Source organism: Sciurus carolinensis, chromosome 16, assembly GCF_902686445.1.
Source record: "Sciurus carolinensis chromosome 16, mSciCar1.2, whole genome shotgun sequence".
Lineage (NCBI taxonomy): Eukaryota > Metazoa > Chordata > Mammalia > Rodentia > Sciuridae > Sciurus > Sciurus carolinensis.
This window is the reverse complement of record NC_062228.1, coordinates 48,681,717-48,701,010: the sequence shown is the minus strand read 5'-3', so window position 1 is coordinate 48,701,010 and position 19,294 is coordinate 48,681,717. Positions and strand designations below refer to the sequence as shown.

Genomic DNA, 19,294 nt, shown 5'->3' with positions numbered 1-19,294 from the left:
TACATGAATACACATATATACAGCTTAAAAACAGATAAAACTGTCCTGTTAGACGTCAGGCTGGTGGTCACTTGGGGACGGAGGTACTGGGAAAGGCAACAGGGCGCTTACAAAGAAGGAAAGCGCTTTGCTTCTTGATTTGGGTTTGCTCAGTTGGTGACAGTTCATCAACCTAAATACTGAGCAATGTGTGCTCTTTTTTTGTACCTCAATTTAAAAAAAAGATGTCAAGCATGACACATTTAGGTAAAAGAATGGAACACACCAACTCAAAAGAAAAGTCCGTTGCCATGGACGTGCCTTTATGTCCATCAACGCTCAAGTAACAATTCAGATAAAACCTAATAGCCTGGAATATTGGTCACTCCTGACTAAGAGGGACCGAGGGAGGGGAGGGGGCGTCCAGATTACTTACCCCACCTGTAATAAGATAACAGTCCACTGAGTTAACATTTCAAAAGGCCTTAGAGCAGGGGCGGCACGCACTCGGTACACTAAGAGGAATAAAGGGAAAATGTCTCCCCAGGGTACAGATGGTATCCTGAAAACTAACCTAGACATGCCAGCCATGGTGGGTCACACCTGTCATCCCAGCCCCTCGGGAGTCTGAGGCAGGAGGGTCACAAGTTCAAGGGCAGCCTCAGCAACTCAGTGAGACTCTGTCTCAATCTGAAAAATAAAAAAGGAAAAGGGGTGGGATATAGATCGGTGGTGGAGCAGCCGGGCTCCATCCCCAGTACGCGCCCCCCCCACTCGGAAAAAAACTAAAAAACTAAACTAGGAATAAGAGACACAGTAAGATAATCATGCAAAGTATATGAGTTTCTATTCAAATCTTTGTGCTTTATGTACATGAATATATCTTTATAGAAATACAGACTTTTCTTTTGAGTGTGAGTATGTATTTTTACACAAATTACTCATACTTTTGAAAAATTGCTTCTATTAAAGTGCGACAGTGACAGATCTCAAGACAGAAAGATGGGGAGATAGCTAGCGAGCGGGCGGGGCGCTGGGGGTGGGGGCCGCAGTGCCGGAAACCTCAGCTGCAGGGATCCCCGAGGGGGGAGGGGCGCCTAGGTCTCTCCCCAGCCTCTTCCTTCCCCCTGGCCTGGGGCTGGGTGGGGAGGGGCAGTTCCTCTTTCCTTCCCAGGCACGGAGGAGGCCCCGGCTCCCCAGGGGCTGAGAAGCTGGAGTACTGGGGAGGGGGAGCTGAGCCACAGTCCAGCAAGGACCACCCAAAAGGAAGCATGAACAGAAAAGACAGCAAGAGGTAAGAGGACCCTCCCCAGGGAGACCAGGAGCACCCAGCGCCTGTGTGGGAAGGTCGGGGGCACTAAGGAGGGGCAGGGTGTCTGTCCCGTAGGATTAGGGGTGCCAGAGACAAGATGCTTCAGGGAACCCAGGGCCAGCCAGGGCCAAGGCTGCCTGCGCAGGGCATCTGCACTGACCCCCCCTCTCTGTGGACTCAGCTTCTCCCTCCTCTTCCCTCTCCCATCTTAGCTCTCTTGACTGGTGTTTCTGTCCTCCCTGGGGTCTTCCTGGCTTCCCAGCCAGTTGCTGCCCCCTGACTGGAAACTCCAGTCTCCTGCAGGGCCCTGCCCCAGGAGAGGGGCATGTGAGGCAAGACCAGGCCGCTCCCCTGCCTTTAAACCACTCCTGGCTGCTCCAGACACCACAGGGGTTGCTAGTCCTCAGGTAGGGACCAAGGGGCACCCATGCCTGCAGGCTGTGGGATGGGCTTCTATCTCCGGGGCAAGCTTGCCCTCCTGTCCCCACAGGGACAGATGGTGGCTGGGTCCCCAGTCTAGGTGGCTCCTCCAGCCTCCCCACCATGATCCTGATGAGCAATGGTCTTCCCTCCCCATACGATTCAGCAATTTAGTGGTGGAATCCTAATTGCCTCATTCCTGGCTGTGTGACCTTACGTAAATTACTCAGCTGCTCTGTGTCTCAGTTTCTTCTGTCAGTAGAATAACTAAAGATCATATCTCACAGGGGCCTCTAGTCTTCAGTGAGACAGTCCAGACCACTGGTTCTCAAACTTGACCATGTGTCAGAACCACCTAGAGGGGCTGTAAAATGCAGGTTATAAAATAAAGGTTTTGATTTTGTAGGTTTGGGGTGGAGCCTGAGAATTTGTATTTATATCAAGTTCCCAGGTGATGCTGTCAGTACTGATTGGGGCTCATACTTTGAGAGTCACTGATCTAGATGGAGTGATCTGCCAGGCATGGTGGTGCAGTCCTGTAATCCCAGAGTCTCTGGAGGCTGAGGCAGGAGGATCTGGAGTTCAAGGTCAGCCTCAGCAACTTAGTAAGGTCCTAAGCAACTCAGTGAGACCTGTTTCTAAATTAAAAATAAAAAAGGGCTATGGATGTGGCTCAGTGCCCCTGGCTGGGTTCAATCCCTGGTACCAAAAGAACAGAGTGATCAGCCCTTGACTGGCTACCTAATCAGTACTCAGTAGCGCCCACTATTATTCAACAGTCAACGCCAATTTACTGCATCCTTAGGACTTGTCAGGAGAGTCTCCTGTTTCTGGTTTTACCCCATGCCACATTTCTCCTCGCCCCATTCCTCTTTCTCTCTGCATCTTTTTGTTTTGTTTTGTTTCTTCGTTGTAGATGGACACAATACCTTTATTTTACTTATTTATGTGGTACCGAGTTTCAAGCCCAGTGCCTGAGCTACAACCCCAGCCTTTCTCTGCATCTCAACCTCAGCTTTCCCACATCTGGGTCACCGACCAGCCTGGGCAAAAACCAAGTCCGTTGCTTAGCACTTTTGAGGCGTCAGGCTTTAATGTTTATAATAAATTCTTGGGGAAGGTCCAAAGATGACACTCAATTTTCATATGAGGAAACTAAGGACCAGAGAAATTGAATGACTCATAAACATCACACAACCACTGAATCGTCTCCAGCCCAGTTCTGTCTGACTCTGGGTTTTGCTCCCTCCCTCTTTTCTCCTGCCATTCCTGTCTCTCCATTACCCTCTTTCTCCACCTGGACCAGGAGCCTCAGGGACGCACAAGGCAAAGTTATTTTTAAACTTTCCTTGAAGCTACCTTGGCCCCTGGGACCCCGCCTAGCTCTGAGGAGCCCTGGAGAGGTCACTTTGTACTGGCACTTCCTCTCTGGGTTCCAGATCTAGGGACCCGGCTGGAGGTTAAGCTGCCAGGGCTGTGGAGGGTGCCTCTCGGGGAGAGAGAAGAAATGGAACCCCAGGGGCCTAACTAAGGGAGGAGGCACTGCAGACCAAAGGGGCATTCTGAGGAGTTGGTCCATGTGTCCCCCGGGGAGGACAGGAGTGATCCTAGCGGTTTTGTGTCCTGATTTCCAGAGATGTCAGGACAAATCCCAGGGGTGGGCCCACAGGAAATCTCTTTCATGATGCCTCGAGACAGTGTTGTCAAGAGGAATTTGGGGGCAATGGCTGGAGGAGGGAGTTCTTATGATTCTTTGGAGGGTCCTTATGAGTCCTGGGGTCTTCTCCCATGATTCCTCGGGGAATCTGGAATATTCCTGGGGTTTCTCCCATGAGTCTATGGCAGGTCAGCAGTAATCCGGAGACTTTGGCTGCATTCCTGTAGGAATTTCTCCCATGATACCTTGGGGCACTGGGGTCAAGAGGAATCTGAGGGTCTACCCAGAGGTGGGAGCTCTCATGATTCCTGGGGTCCTGGGGGGATGCACACCCACAGGAAGTCTCACCAGGAATGCTCGGGGAAGTCAGGAGGTCGGGCCCGGCCCCGACAGGCCCCCCGCCGCCACAAGACCTGCCCCAGTCCCCGGGAGATCAGCAAGGTCATGGCTTCCATGACTCTGGGCATGCTGGGCGAGGGCAGCTACAGCGAAGATGAACTGCTGGAGAAGTGCATCCAGTCCTTCGGTGAGTGTCCGGCCCCTGACCAGCCTCCCCCGTCCTAACACTGCCAAGCACGCACCTGTCTCAGCCTCAGTGTTTGGGACTATAAAATGGGTGTGTGGCATGAATCTCAGTCACCACGGAACCAGCAGAGAAACCCCGAGGCGAGGATGGGGCACAGGACTGGTGCTGTCTCGTCCCAGTGACACTGCTGCCCAGGCACGGCGCGGGCAAGGAACTCAGGCACAGAGAGCTTGAGGTGCCCAAATTGATGCCACACATGGCTGGTAGAGATGGCATCTGAGCCAGACAGCCCACCAAGCTCAGGAAGCTGTCAGTCCATGCCCAGGGGCCATTCGGACAGAGTCCCCTTGTCCCACTGCCAGACTCCAGTGGCAGCCTGCGCCGCGGGGACCACATTCTCAACATGGTGCTGGCCATGCACAGCTGGGTGCTGCCTTCGGCGGAACTCGCTGCCCGGCTGCTGACTTCATATCCTGCCAGGGCCGTGAGCTGTGGGCAGAGGGCGGAAGGGCAGAAGCACAGTGACCTGGGAGGTAGACAGGGTGAGCGGGCAGCTCTGGAGACTGGATAACGGAGCCTTAACCAGAACTCAAGTACCAGAAGGCTGCAGAGGACACCCAGGAGCTGAGGCAGCTGCAGATCTGTCACTTGGTCAGGTAGGGCTGGGTCAAGCCCCCTGTCCCCATATCCTACCATCCCCCCCCAAATACCTCAGAGACTCCCAGCTCTGCTCCCTAAAATCCCACTCTGAGACACCCTGGCTTGGTTCCTAAGACCCTCCCAGTTCTGCTCCTTAGAACCCGAACCTTTTGGAGACCCCCAACCAGATCCCGGACCCTTCTCTCAGCTCTGATAGACCTCCAGCACTGATACCCCAGCCTAGACCCTAGGACCTCCTAAACTTGTCTTCCAAATATCTCACCCCTAGAAACCCCAGGCTAGATCCTGAGACACCCCCACTATCCTACTTCCCAACAGTTCCATTTCCAAGAAATCCCCCATCTGTCTCCCATAAATCTCCCCAGCCCATGTCGAGATCTCCCCTATCCTGGTGCCCCTCTAAAACCTGACCTTCTGAAGACCCCTTGCACACAGGCAGACACCCTTAGCTTAGCACCTGAAGCTTCCTAGCCCAAGGGGCCACTTGTAGAGATCTTCCCAACCCCCAGCCCCAGCCTCATCCCCCCGTCTATGCCATTCTCAGGTACTGGATGATCCAACACCCAGAGGCCATGCGTCAAGAGCCACAGCTGGAAGAGGTTATAGGTCGTTTCTGGACCACTGTGGCCCAGGAGGGCAACTCGGCCCAGAGGAGCCTGGGAGATGCTTCCAACCTGTGAGCCTGCCCCATGTCCCCTTCCGTGCCCCACCCCCATCCTGCCATCTCCCTCTGCATCCCCAGACCCTCAACTCTGGGCCACTACAATACCCTGTCCCTCTTGGCCCCCAGCCTGAGCCCTGATGGCCCTGGCCCCCCACTTCCCATGAGCAGCCCAGGCCTGGGCAAAAAATGCAAAGTGTCCTTGCTTTTCGATCACCTGGAGACGGAGGAGTTGGCTCAGCACCTCACATACCTGGAGTTCCGGTCCTTCCAGGCTATCACGGTGAGGACTCCCCTGCCCTCAGTCCCATTCTGGAACAGGGGGAAGATTGGGGCGGTGGGAGGATCCCTGCATGCGCAGCCAGCTGGAATCTGGCTGGCTGAATTGTCAAAGCTGGGAGCCAGAGGGTCCAGGAAAATGAGTTAGGTGGCAGAGCACAGAGCCTGGGGTTCAACTGCCATCACCCCCCTCTTACCTGGGTAACACTGAACTAGTGGCTCAGCCTCCCTGGGACTCCTTTGCAAAACAGAGGTCATAATACTTCCTTGGAGGTGGAGAATTTAAAATCCCACTTTAAAAAAATTCCTATTGTGAGGTAGGAGAATTGCAAGTGTGAGGCCAGTCTGGGAATTTAGTGAGACCCTGTTTCAAGAAAATAAAATAAAAAAGGGATGGTGATGTAGTTCAGTGGTAGAGTGTCCCTGCAGTACCAAAAATAAAATAAATAAAGTAAAATAAAAGCCTGCCAGTTCAAAGCCAACCTCAGCAACTTAGTGAGGGTCTAAGCAACTTAGCAAGACCCTGTTTTGAAACAAAAAATAAAAAGGGCTGGGAATGTGGCTCAGTGGCTAAGCACCCCGGGTTCAATTCCGGGTACCAACGGAGAAAAGTGTTCCAGTCACTGGCATATAGTAAGTGCTGAAAATATTTTATCAATTATTCATTTATTCAGCAAGCATTTCAATTCACTGTGCCTCAGTTTCCTCAATTGTAAAAGGGAATGTCAGTAGTTCCCATCTCATAGGATATAGTGCCTGATCTAGAGTTCATGATACCTGGTGAACCATTTGAAATTGCCTTATTTTACCTACCCAAGTGTCAGTTTGTAATTTTTTTTTTTTTTTTTTTTTTGGTACTGGGGATGGAACTCAGGGGTGCTTCACCAGTTGCCCAGGGTCTTGCTAAGTTGCCCAGTTGGTCTCAAATTTACCATCCTCCTGCCTCAACTTCCCGATTGCTGGGATTACAGGTGTGAGCTACCGCACCTGGCCCAAATGTCCATTTTCATGTGCATCAGTGTAGATATGTTAACTATTGCCATCCGGACATGATTGTTTCAAGGGAAGGTGAGACTCTGGTTCCCTAATGTGAAAATTTTCTGATTTTGTGTGTGTGTGAATATACATGTAGATAGTGCAGTGGATGTGTGTATGAAACTGTCCAGCAGAACAAGTAGAAGTTGGTTTCAAGTCCTCTTCCCCATCCTTCCCTTGCTGTGTACCAGTCAAGTAAACAGTTAACAGTGTGTAGACTGGACTAGGGCTGTAGCTCAGCAATAGAGCACCTGCCTATTATTACAAGGCCCTGGGTTCATCCCCAGAGTGCCGAAGTAATAATAATAATAACAACAACATATAGACTGGGTTCCTGCCTTGGCTCATGCCTGTGTGACCCTGGGGCAAATTATTTACCCTCTCTTTTCCTCAACTGCTTCATCTTTAAAATGGGAACAATAGTACCCACCTCATAGAGTTATGAAGATTAAATTAGTTAATATGATAAAGTGCTCAGTACCTGGCTTTATTTAAACATTTCTCCTCAGATAGAGGGAACATGTGGTAACCTGTGGAGAGGCAGATGACAAAGTTTACAAAGGCTGACCAGGCTAGGACATTGAAAGTTACGACTGCGAGGCGGATGACCAGTCAGGGCAGGGTCTGAGCGCTGTGGCCCCCCCATGACACCCACCTCACCCCCAGCCCCAGGACCTGCGGGGCTACGTTTTGCAGGGCTCCGTGAGGGGCTGCTCAGCCCTGGAGGGATCCGTGGGTCTCAGCAACAGCGTGTCCCGCTGGGTGCAGGTCATGGTGCTGAGCCGCCCTGGACCTGCACAGCGTGCGCAGGTGCTGGACAAGTTCATTCACGTGGCACAGGTGAGGCCCGTCCGCCTTTGGCTCACTTTCTAGTGGCTTGCCCTGCAGGGCTGTCAGTGCCACCCCAGGTAGTTCCCTGACCCTTGGGCCATCCGGCCTGCCTAAGTTCCCAGGATCCTGGCTCCCGCAGTCCAACGGGGCGGTGACGTCACGTAATTCCTGGCCACGCTCATCGCATCACGCCCCACTCTGGCCCCGTCCCCGAGGCCACGGTTAGGGCTTTCTAACCCTCGATTGGGACTTCCTCGGCCTTGATAACCGTGTCAAACCCGCCGTGGCACCTGGCCCTTAGACGTGACAGTGACTAAGTCCCTCCTGGCGCCGTCGTCCTCACCCTATCGCAGGGCGACGAAAGCGACCCTTCGCGTGCCCGCCCTTGCGCCCTCCTGCACCCAGGCTCCTAGCTCCAGCCCCTGAGCCCCAGCGGTCAGTCCTTGGGACAGTGACTGCATCGCTCCCCAAACGTCCACCCTCGCCCCGGCCCCGCCCCCCGCGTTGCGCCTTCTCCTTCCCCTCCCTTCTGGGAAAAGGGAAGCCCTTGGGCCTCTGTGGCCTCGCCCCTCTGCGTATTTCCACGTCGACCACGCCCTTCCTCTGGCGTCTTCCATGGCCTTGCTTCCTCTTGCTGGGCTCTTTAGACCTGGGGGTTCTGGCGTCGACCCGGGGTTTTCTTGGTCCAAGCATCTTCTGCTCCTCCGCGACCCCTCCTTGCAGGGCAGCCTCTGCCCTTCAATCTTGAAAGGGGAGGTGAGGGTATCTCGACCCCACCCCTGCTATCTTTCTGACCTCCCCTTCTCTCTCTGGCCCAGTTCATCTCTGCCTGGTTCCCCGCTTCCACCCACAGCCCTCACCTGGGAGACCCTCGGAGCTGAGTCCTCCTCACCTGTCTGAAGCACACACATCAGTGGCTCCCCACACTTGCCTGGGGCTCCAGCTCAGGGCCTGGCACCTGCTGGCCAGCTCTCTACCAGAGCTACCTCCCCAGTCCCTCCCCACACTTTTCTAACCTCACATCATCCATCCTCTGCCCGACAGCCACCTTCCCTCACCTGTCCTTGCACACACTGGTCTACACTCAGGCACACCTGAGATCCCAACCCACCTGCCTTCATTTGAACTTGACCTTGCCTGTCCTGTGATACCTCCCATCTCTGGCATCACCTCCCTTCCTAGAGACTCCGCCAGCTACAGAATTTCAACACACTGATGGCGGTCACAGGGGGTCTGTGTCACAGTGCCATCTCCAGACTCAAGGACTCCCATGCTCACCTGAGCCCTGACAGCACCAAGGTGAGCTCCCAGGACCCTCGCCAAAGTTCCAAGTGGTGAGCTGTCCTGAACTCCCATAATTAATTTCCCCTCATCAGTCCCTGCCCAGGGGCTCTGGAACCCCCCGGGGAACCTGCTGCCCCAGGCCACCTGTATTCTTCCTCAGCACCCATCATGGCAATGACCCCTCTCTATCCTCCACAAATCTGGTCCTAAGATGGACTGTGAGGGAGTCAGGTGAGAGAGATGCTAGCAGAGAACTGGCAGTCTGGGTGGCAAGCTGTCACACACCCAAAGATGCCAACATTTATGCCACCCACGGGAGTACCATGGGTGGGGGGTGTTTTGGAAAATGTCTGGGAAGAACGAGTCATTCACGAGTCTGGTGTGTGGCTGAGGGCAGGAAAATAGGCTGGCTATGCCCAGGGAGGGTCCTGTTGAACCCTGCAAGCTCAGGGGCAGGTGTCTGGGCTTCATCCAAAGGGCACTGGACAGCTAGGGATTTGGTAGTGATGCCAAGACCACGGTCAGATTCAAGTGGGGAGAAATCACTCTCGCTTGGGGAACGGGGTGATAGGAGAGCCTCTCTGAGTTGAGACCCAAAGGGAAGAGCAGTTTGGGGAAAACAGGCCAATGTGAGGCACGGAAGAGGCTCTGGAGGTTTCCAAAGGGCCCTGTGGGTCTGGAGAGGGGCTCAGGGAACAGAGCTGCTCCTCCGCATGACATATGCTCCCCCACAGGCCCTGCTGGAGCTGACCGAGCTCCTTGCCTCCCACAACAACTATGCCCGCTACCGCCGCACCTGGGCGGGCTGCACGGGCTTCCGGCTGCCTGTTCTGGGTGTGCACCTGAAGGACCTGGTGTCCCTGCATGAGGCGCATCCTGACAGGTTGCCAGACGGCCGCCTGCATCTGCCCAAGTTGAACAGCCTCTACCTGCGGCTACAGGAGCTGGCGGCCCTCCAGGGGCAGCACCCGCCCTGCAGCGCCAACGAGGACCTACTGCATCTGCTCACGGTGAGCTTCCACACGCCTCCAGAGGCTGGGCCTGGTGATACCGAGACTTAAGGTCCTGGGCCTGCAAAGGTCTGCGGACCAGACAGTGCCGGGACTCACGAGCTTTGAAGCCAGAGTTACAGGGTTTATCTAGCTGTGTGGCCTTGGCAGGTTACTTAACCCCTCAGCCTCAGTTTCCTTATCTACAGAATGGAAATAACAGAACCCACTTCAGAGGATGGTTGAGAAGAATCGACCAATAATATAATTCATATAAAGAACTTAAGACAGAATCTGGGATACAGTGAGCTGCCTATACCTGAGACCATTTTCCCCTGGATTCCCTGGTGACTCTAGTATCCACTGATCTAAGCTCCAGGACTGCTCTGGGCTTTTGCACTCCTGAACCAAGGCTCTGGACAATAGTTCACAGTTTCAGGCCATGGCCTAACCAGAATCTAGGCAAAAGGTCACCCATTATTGATCACTTGCTCTGTGCCAGTTGTCATATTAAACACTCCACGATCACTTCATGCTACCTCACAACCCTGTGAGGTGGGAATCCCTACTGCACCCATTCTGTGGATTGGGAGACTGATGCCCAGAGAGGCGAGGTCATTTTCCCACTGTTCCACAGCAGTAAAACCAGGATTTGAATCCAGGCAGGCCAGCTTCAGGGCCCAGGTGTTAACCGAGTGCACTTTACCTGAAGATTTTTAGAGTGAAAGATTCTGAAGGTCATGTAGTGGAAGACTGAAAAGTTGAATTTTCAGACCGTAAGATAAGACTAGTTGCATAGCAGGGCCTGGTGCGAGATGAAGATGTAGGGCTTCTTGTTCTAAAGTATTAAGAATTTCAAGGTGACAGCGAGGACCAGGGATGCAGCTCAGTGGTCGAGCATTTGCCTAGGACCCAGAGGCTTTGGGTTGAATCCCCAGTACAACTCCCACCCCACACCCAAAAAGCAGAAAGAAAGAGAAGGTGACCGCAGGGCATTGAACCATGAAACAACACAGGGACCCTTGAAAGCAAGAGTCCTGCACAGGTCACTGGCCTGTGAGGCCCCCCCTGCCCTAGGACCACCGGTGCCTGAGACCCTTTCCTTTGTGGGTGCAAAAGGCCACCCTCAACCCAATCGTTTACTGAGCGCCTGCTGGGAGCCAGGCCAGGCCCGGATTCGGGAACCTGGGGAGGGCAAGTCGGCATACACCCTGCTCTTCTGAGTGGCTGACGTTCTGGGGGTTGCAAGCCACTCCAGCCAAGTAGGAGTCTGACCTCTTCTAGATGACAGGTGCCGAGGAGCAGAGAAGGCCAAAGGAGCCCGGAGAGAGGTGGGGGCTGCGATTTACATGGGCCATCCAAGGTCCCAGTGGGAACAAGGGGAAAGGGACAGGTGGGCAGCGAGCGGGGCAGGTGCTGGCGCAAGTCTGAGGGTCTCGGAAGAGGACAGAGTGGGGGCAGAGGCAGGGATGTGGGCTGAGACTGGGGGATGGTGACGAGGCGGCTGTCCCACCCGCCCACCCCAGCTCTCCCTGGATCTCTTCTACACGGAGGACGAGATCTACGAGCTCTCCTATGCCCGGGAGCCCCGCTGCCCCAAGAGTCTGGTGAGACCCAACCCCCGATCCTGACCCCCGCCCAAGCCTATAAACTGTCTAACTGTGCCCCTCTGTCCCCTTCCAGCCACCCTCTCCCTTCAAAGCACCTCTGGTGGTCGAGTGGGCCACTGGTGTGACGCCCAAGCCAGACAGGGTCACCCTGAGTCAGCACGTGGAACAGCTGGTGGAGGTGAGGAGGGCCTGTGGCCCGGCAGGTTGGTGCCAGGAGGGGACTTCTGTGTAGTCGCTGGCCTGCACCCCGGCTAACCCTGCCCTTCCCATGCTCCTCCAAAGTCTGTGTTCAAGAATTACGACCCGGAAGGCCGTGGCACCATCTCCCAGGAGGACTTTGAACGGCTGTCAGGCAACTTCCCCTTTGCTTGCCATGGGCTGCACCCACCCCCCCGCCAGGGGTAAGTGCTTGACTCCCGGGACCCCAGAGCTGAGGATACTGGGCTTGCTAGGACTGGGGGTCTCAGGAGGAAGGGACCAGTCATGCTGAGGTGTGGTGTCTACCCCCAGGCGAGGCTCCTTCAGCAGAGAGGAGCTGACAGGGTACCTGCTCCACGCCAGCGCCATCTGCTCCAAGCTGGGCCTGGCCTTCCTACACACCTTCCATGAGGTCACCTTGCGCAAGCCCACCTTCTGTGACAGCTGCAATGGCTTTGTAAGCACCCTGTCCTGTTGGGACCCTGTCTCCCCTGAAGCATCCCAGTTCCTCACAGCTGGGACTCAAGAGAGTAGCCCTGCCACACCCAGATAATCCTCAACTTCCAGAAAAACCCCAGCCTCAAATAATCTGCACATTTCATATAAACACTCAATACTGAATACTCCTCCATTCAGAATAATCTCCAAATTCTAGATGATGCCCAATTCCAGATAACCCCCAAATCTTGTATAATCTCCACCCGGGACAACTGCCAAACCATGGATAATATCTAAAGCCCTGGGTAGTCTCCAGAACAATCCTGGATGGACTGTGTCCAAACAGAGTCAATCTCCAGATCTCTAGACTCCAGACCATCCAAAGCCTGAACGATTTCCAAATTCAAGGCATCCTCAACCTCTCAAGCCTCCAAACCAAGACTGATTTCACAGACCTTGGATTACCTCCCGAATTCATGGATTCACCAACCACAGTCTGTACTGAGCAGCTTCCTTGTGACAAGCCATGCCAGGCCCTGGGGACATCACAAGAACAATAGATACAGTCCCTGCCCATAGAGAATACATTGCGTTCCCTCCAAAGTTTCTTGGACCCTAACATCCTACATGGCTCCCCGAGATTCAGGTAGTACCAGGCTCCTTTAATTCCAGTCAAATTCTCAAATTCTTGAGAACTTTTCAAACCTGGCAACTTGCACAGTCCCCTCCTGCCCCTTCAGCCCACACCATCCAGCCTGTCACCTGAAACCTGTTCTGCTTTCTCTTCCCAGCTCTGGGGTGTCACCAAACAAGGCTACCGCTGCCGGGGTAAGTGAGGCACCGTCCAGCAGGAGGGGTGCTGGGACCTGCAGACTGGGAGAATGGAGGGTGCTAACCACTCCCTGCCCCCAGACTGTGGCCTGTGCTGCCACAAACACTGCCGGGACCAAGTGAAGGTGGAATGTAAGAAGAGACTAGGGCCCAAGGGGGATGCGGGCCCCCCAGGAGCCCCCGTCCCACCCACACCGCTTCACGCCAGCTGCGGTAAGACCCAGAGCATGGCAGTGCTGGGAAGGGGGCTGGCGGATGGGGTTCACTTCCAAGGTCATGGGTCATTCCCATCATGCCGACACCCCTTCCGCTGCCCCTCCACAGACGCTGAGGAAAGTCTCTCCTACACACTCTCCCTGAAGCCTGAGGCCGGATGCCACCTCTGCCATGCCTGGACCCAGACAGAAACCCCACACCCTTCCTTGGAACCAGAGACGGTGAGCAGCAACCACCCTGTACCCCAGCTGGCCATGTGGGAGAAACCAGACAGACCAGGGGCTCGAAGGAAAGTAAAAATATGCAAAAGCCCACCATGGCTTGGGTGGGAGGCTAATGTATAATGCTGACAGGAAAACAGACTTTTCAGTATGCTGGGGTGGGGGTAACCACTGGGACAGAAAAAGGATTTAGAGGGAGGAGAGGGAAAACAAAAACAAACAGTAAATTGGCAAGAATAATGCTGGGCATGGTGGCGCATGCCTGTAATCCCAGTGGCTCAGGAGGCTGAGGAAGGAGGACCTAGAGTTCAAAGCCAGCCTCAGCAAAAGCAAGACCCTAAGCAACTCAGGGAGACCCTGTCTCTAAATAAAATACAAAATAGGGCTGGGCATGTGGCTCAGTGGTTAAGTGCCCCTGAGTTTAATCCCCGGTACCAAAAAGAAAGAAAGAAAAAATACCACTAAGGTCAAATGTATCAGGAGCTACAATAAATGTCAGTGGAGTAAATTCCACTCTTTAAAAGCAGAGACTCTTATATCAGGTTTAGAAAATTAAAAAAAAAAAAAAAAAAGAAAAGAAAAGAAAACAGGATCTGCTCATTTATCACTGAGCCAGGCTCAGGGAGACCTTGCTCCTGGACATCTCACAGCCCCTTCATTCCTCTCTTCCTCTTTCCAGGCCTCCTTCCCAGAGCCGGTCCCGCCATCCACCCCCTCCTCCAAGCCAGATTCCTAGACATCATCTTGGGCTCGTCTCTCCCTCACCCACGGACTACTGCCAAGGGGACAGGGCTCCCAGGGGTGGAGGCAGGACTCAGACCCTAAGAGCGAAGCCCCAGGCCTGGGTGCTGTGCTACGTGGACAGCCTGCAGGGGTGACGGGGGGACAGAGGAGGCAGGGTTCCACACTGGGGTGGCAAACACAGGAGAGAAGGGGTGGAACTGTGGGACCGGAACATGCACCAGGTCCCATCCCCCCCTCACTCAGGGTAAAAGCCAGTCCTCACCATGGCCCACAGAGCCCGCGCTCTGCCCCATCTGCTCTTTGACCTCAACTCCTACCTCCCCTGCCCTCACTCATCCTGCTTCAGCCCCCTCCGCTGGCCTCAGGGTACCTTGAACATTCCCCAAACAGTCCTACCTCAGGGCCTTTGCACTGCCTGGAAGGCTCTTCCCGAGAGGCCAATGTGGCTTATTTTCTGAAACTGTGCTCAAGGGACACTTCTCAGGGAGGCCTCGCTGTCCCTGCCCATCCTGCCCTCTAGCTCTCTTTTCCTCCACTGTGTTTCCTTTATCTGACAGATTCATGTTTCACCTATATTTTGTTAAATGTCCCTCCTTCCTCACCAGAAATGTTACCTGTCTTTCCCTGCTGTGTCCCGGTGCCTATAACGGGGCTGGCACAGGGTGGGCCTTGGATAAGTGTTTATCCCAGGCCTCCGTGTGTCCTTCCCCACGCCCACAAGAAGGGAAAGGGGTGTTGTGGACAAGCAGAGGACCCTGTGGAGCAGATGCAGGGCAGAGACCCTCTACCCCTCCACTGGCCCACGCACCCCTGGCCTGCCTCACAGAGACAGGTCCTACGGCCATCAAAATTAAATTTATTTTCCAGGGAACATGGTTCTTGGCATTGAGTGGTGGATGGGCACCGGACATTTGGGGCCTCCAAAACCAGGGGGTAGGGGACGTGGGTGCCAAGTGCCAAGGGAAACCCTCAGACTGACTCCCCAAAGATGACGGGTGGCACCGGCATCCCGCGGAGGACCCCAGCCCCAGCCTTTACTTCTTCTTCTTCTTGCGGCCCCAGCGCTGGCGGCCTGCTTTCCAGCCGCCGCCATCTTCTCTTCGACTCTGCCAGCTGGGCATGGGAGCCTCCAGCTCATTTGGGCGGCCACCCCGGTCTGGCATTTCACCCATAAGCACCTAAGAATTGATTAGACTTGACTTTCAGAGGGAAAAAATAAAAATCTTGGACAAGGGGGCCAGAGAGCCATGGGAACAGCATGAGACTAGGAAGGAAGGGCAGTGGGGACTCTGGGTGATGGCTGAGGAAGGGGACTGCACTGACAGAAGACAGAAGCATCGAGCTTTCAGACTGGCTTCAGAGGGCCTCGGGACGTGGCCAGACATGGTGGCGCACGCCTGTAATCCAGCAGCTTGGGAGGCTGAGGCAGGAGGATTGCAAGTTCAAAGCCAGCCTCAGCAACTTAGTGAGGTCCTGTCTCTAAATGAAATATTTTAAATAAAATAGGCCAGGGATATGGTTCAGTGGCTAAGGCCCTGGGTTCAAACCCTGGTAACAAAAAAAAAAAAAAAAAAAAAAAAAGCGGGAGGAGGGTCTCAGAAAGAGGGAAAGAGATGGCAAAGGTCCAAGGTCCCACCCCATATATATTGAGAGTACCTCAACTCTATCTATTTCATATATGGGCTTTGTATAACATTTCCAGCAATCCAGTGTCTTTTTCCCTAAAATATCCATTATTTGCCCACTGCAAGTTTAAAATTACTTTAGAGAGCTATGAAGCTAGATACTTAATCATTTAAACAGCGGCTATTTCTTTTTAAAAACTGGTTAAGCTGGCTGGGTGGGGTGATGGTGATGCACACCTGGAATCACAGTGACTTGGGAGGCTGAGGCAGGAGGATCTTAAGTTTGAGGCCAGCTTCAACAACTTAGAGAGACTCTGTCTCAAGATAAAAAATAGAAAGGGTTGGGAGTATAGCTCAAAGGTAGAATGCCCCTAGATTTAATCCCCAGTCCTGGGAGGAATGGGGGTGGGGAGGTGAAGCCAGCTGCAGTGGCACACACCTGTAATCCCAGCAATTTAGGAGGCTGAGATAGAAAGATGCCAAGTTCAAGGCCAGCCTCAAGATAAAAAATAAAAAGGACCGGGGATTTAGCTCAGTGGTAGAGCACCTGTGGGTTCAATCCCCAGTAATTAAAAAAAAAAAGATTAGGGGCTGGGGAGATAGCTCAGTCGGTAGAGTGCTTGCCTTGCAAGCACAAAGCCCTGGGTTCGATCCCCAGAACCCAAAAAAAGAAAAAAAGATTAATATCATAAAGAAGATAAAGTACTAGGGGCAGAGTTTAAACTCAACCTGGTGAGGTGGGCAATGGCTCCGTAAATAGCAGGACTTCATTTGAAAGCACTAGAGAGCCACAGTAAGGTTCTGAGCCGGGGAAGCCTATGGTAAGAGTCTTGAGAGTTCAGGGCCTTCTGGCTGCCATGTGAGGTGGGGCTGCTCAGAGGAGGTCAGTCCAGAGGCCAAGACCAGGGAGAGAGGACAGCTGTGGACAAGAGCAAAGGCTAAAAGGCCAATTTGAAGGCCAAGGATGTCATAGACCTTCCCCACCCAGGTGCCCACCTTGTTGATGGCACAGCTGGTCCCTCGGCGGGCAGCCACGCTGGTTGCTGGGACCAGGCGAGAAAGGTCAGCTCGGGCAGCCAGAACGTGCGCAATGGAGACATCTGATCCTGGGCTCAAAACCTCTCGAATTGGTGTCAGCACCGCCGTCATGGCCTGTCCTTGGGCCTGGAGGAGCGGGGTATAGGGAGAAGGTGCCCAAGAGCCCTCCCTGGGTGGAACATCATCTTGGAAGCATTTCTTCCCCACTCGGGGCCTCTGCAGGCTTTGTATGTGAGTCATGTGCTGGAAACTTGGTTCCCAATGTAATGGTATTAAGAAATGGTGGGCCCTTGAATCAGTAGTCTAGGGGTGGGTTATGAGGTCACGGGGGCATGACCCTTAGAAGTATCAATGCCTGCCTAGTGGGAGTCCTAGGCCTCAGTGCACTGGATTCACTTTATAACAAGTGAGGTAGCCCATGTTTTTGCCTTTTTCCTCATGTGCCTGATGGCCACTCTTACAAATACCCCCACGATGTGATGCCACACAGCATGAGCCCTTGCCATATCTGGCTGCCCAAACTTGAACTTTTCAGCCTGTAAAACCATAGCCAAAATAAACCTCTTTTCCTTATAAAGTATCCAGTCACCGGTACTTTGTCATGGCAACACAAAACAAACTAAGATAGCATCACTGCCCACACCTCTACACAAGGGGTATAGTTCTGAAGACACTCCTGGCTCAGAGCTGGGAATTCTAGAATTCCCCGAAGGCCTTGAGATTCTAAAAGCACCAAACCTTACAAGTTTCTAAAATGGTCTGAGCCTCAGAACTTCTAAAGGGTAATATTCCTGGCCCTCATTCCTCCTCACAGTTGTGGCCCCCACTAGGCCTCCCTGCTCCTTCCTTTGCCCATACCTTTGCGCGATCACTCCAGTGGAAAGCAGATATCGTGAGGTCGAGGCGCTTGAGTAGGAGGCAGCGACGGCAGCAGTACTGATCTGTCAAGCTTTGGGACACAGACTCTAACGCTTTCTGGAAGAAAAGGTCTCAGTCATACTGAAAAGGTCCCTCTCACTCCCGTCTCTGGATGTCACCTGTAACTGTATATAGTCTTACCCATTGGTGTGCGTTCAGTGGGTAGCTGAGGAGGGGTTGCAAGGACCCTGGGGGCAGGGAAGGCAGCAGCTCTGAAATCTGATGGGAGAAGAGAGGTCAACTGAGACAGAAACAGGATGAACCCATGCATGGACCCCAGTTCCCCTCGGTCCTGAGGACCCTGGCCACAGAACCAAAAATGGTGGCCACAGTTCTAAAAGCACGCCTACGTGATGGGGCACTCCTGCTAGGGCTCCTTTTGCAAAGAGGAGCCTCTCCCCAAGGAAGTGGAGTGGCCCGGGCCTCTACCTTGGCATGTAACTCCCGCAGCAGCTGGCTGGCATGAGTTCCTGGCATGGGTCTGGACAGCCCCAGGGCTTGGAGGGTAAGGACCAGTTCCTGGACCATGCCATCTTCCTCCTCTGCCCCGTCCCCAACGGGCGTCAAAGAGCTGGAGCCCAGCAGGGGGCGCAAGCACAAGAGGCGGGCAGCCTGGAGCTCAGAGCAGAGAAAGCCTGAAAATAGGAAAAGGGATCAGTGCGGGTGCAGTGGCGGTGGACGCTGTCCCACCACCTTCCGGCCCTGCCCACTAGGACCACTGGCTCCGCCTCCAGAAGAAGCCTCACCCACTTGAGACCGGGTGTTCTCCTCGGAATCCGACTCCCGCCCACTTCAAAACAACCTGCCCGGTTCCATCTGACTCAACCCACTGGAGCTTCCAAAGTCTTTCGTCAAAATTCTAATCCTGCCCACCGTCGAGCTCTCTGCCAGCCCCAGTGCTGACCCCACCCACTCGGATCCTCTGGTTCGCCCTAAAATTCCGACCACGCCTCCGGGGGAAGACTGGCCCGCCTTCACTATTCGGAGCCTCTCCCACTTCTGCAACCCGGGATCGTGGGGCTCACGCAGCAGGCGCAGGCCGGCGCCAGGTTCCCGCAGCGCGACCTCGCGGTCTCCGCCGCAGAGCGCGCGATCCGGGCAGTGCAACGCACGCAGCAGTCCCGCCAACTGTCGCAGGAATTCCTCCTCCGCGCCGGGGCCTGCAGGAGGTGGGGGGAGTCAGGGCGCGGCCGATCGCGCGGATCCACCCCCCGGACCCCGCGACTCTGAACGCACCGTTGCCGACACTGAGCACTTCAGCACCCTCCTCTCGCTGCTCCTCCAGGGTGCCCAGTGTCGCCAGCTCGGTTGCCAGGCGCGCGCACAGCGCTCTGAAGTCTGGGCACGAGGGGCCCCTTGATGCCACCTCCGGGAAGTCCCCATACCTGCGGCGGTGCGTGGGTCAGTGCAGTTCCCTCTCCGTCCGTGTCCTGAGTTAAACCCCTCTTCTCCCCTCAACCCCAGCCACATCACACACCCCTTACCCGAGAGCTCGCAGGTCCCGGGCCACTGCGGCCCCCTCCTGCGCTTCCGCCTCCGCCCCCTCCATGGAAACGTCGCCTGGGTGCCGGACTCACGCCCCCTTCCGGCAAGTGGCAGGCTCCGCCCCAGGAGTGCCGCGCGCACCGCCACCCGACCGCGCAGTGTGGTGGCCCCGGCCCATCAGCATCTTCTCGCGAAAGGATTTAAGCGCTCCAATTGGCGCAGGAGGAGGCAGTACCCGCCCCCTCGCCCGCCCTCCCCGCCCTTCAGGTAACCTGTCCGGGGCTGTAAATTCCAGAGCGTTGGCTCAGGTTCCCGGCGGTCGCGACAAGCTAGTAAG

General features: G+C 54.6%; 2 protein-coding genes across 3 annotated transcripts; one reads left to right on the top strand and one right to left on the bottom strand.

Annotated features, from left to right (window-relative positions):
- Positions 1-1,145: 1,145 nt before the first annotated feature.
- Positions 1,146-14,756, top strand: Rasgrp4 (RAS guanyl releasing protein 4). 2 transcript variants are annotated; one of them, XM_047529384.1, is made up of 17 exons: positions 1,146-1,273; positions 3,707-3,894; positions 4,257-4,362; positions 4,488-4,550; positions 5,099-5,230; positions 5,345-5,498; positions 7,196-7,369; positions 8,543-8,659; positions 9,379-9,654; positions 11,160-11,240; positions 11,317-11,421; positions 11,526-11,644; positions 11,754-11,898; positions 12,671-12,707; positions 12,792-12,923; positions 13,035-13,147; positions 13,827-14,756. In XM_047529384.1, exons 1-17 carry the CDS (start codon positions 1,251-1,253, stop codon positions 13,881-13,883), a joined length of 2,022 nt encoding a protein of 673 aa, XP_047385340.1. In that variant the 5' UTR covers positions 1,146-1,250; the 3' UTR covers positions 13,884-14,756. The 2 variants fall into 2 exon arrangements, with proteins under 2 accessions (XP_047385340.1, XP_047385341.1); XM_047529385.1 differs by lacking the exon at positions 11,160-11,240.
- Positions 14,728-19,109, bottom strand: Fam98c (family with sequence similarity 98 member C). The gene is made up of 8 exons (XM_047529386.1): positions 18,957-19,109; positions 18,709-18,857; positions 18,498-18,632; positions 17,902-18,107; positions 17,614-17,691; positions 17,413-17,529; positions 16,513-16,680; positions 14,728-15,069 (listed from the first exon to the last, which is right to left on the bottom strand). Exons 1-8 carry the CDS (start codon positions 19,019-19,021, stop codon positions 14,926-14,928), a joined length of 1,062 nt encoding a protein of 353 aa, XP_047385342.1. The 5' UTR covers positions 19,022-19,109; the 3' UTR covers positions 14,728-14,925.
- Positions 19,110-19,294: the final 185 nt, after the last annotated feature.

What these genes read in the sequence shown, in the direction of transcription:
- Rasgrp4 (XM_047529384.1), top strand. Translation starts at nt 1,251, where the DNA reads ATGAACAGAAAAGACAGCAAGAG. An exon ending in GAAGTGCATCCAGTCCTTCG is followed by an intron (nt 3,895 to 4,256) that starts GTGAGTGTCCGG and finishes TCCCACTGCCAG; the next exon opens with ACTCCAGTGGCAGCCTGCGC. An exon ending in CACCCACCCCCCCGCCAGGG is followed by an intron (nt 11,645 to 11,753) that starts GTAAGTGCTTGA and finishes GTCTACCCCCAG; the next exon opens with GCGAGGCTCCTTCAGCAGAG.
- Fam98c (XM_047529386.1), bottom strand. Translation starts at nt 19,021, where the DNA reads ATGGAGGGGGCGGAGGCGGAAGCGCAGGAGGGGGCCGCAGTGGCCCGG. An exon ending in CGCCGGCCTGCGCCTGCTGC is followed by an intron (nt 18,108 to 18,497) that starts GTGAGCCCCACG and finishes TCCTATTTTCAG; the next exon opens with GCTTTCTCTGCTCTGAGCTC. An exon ending in CACTGAACGCACACCAATGG is followed by an intron (nt 17,530 to 17,613) that starts GTAAGACTATAT and finishes CTTTTCTTCCAG; the next exon opens with AAAGCGTTAGAGTCTGTGTC.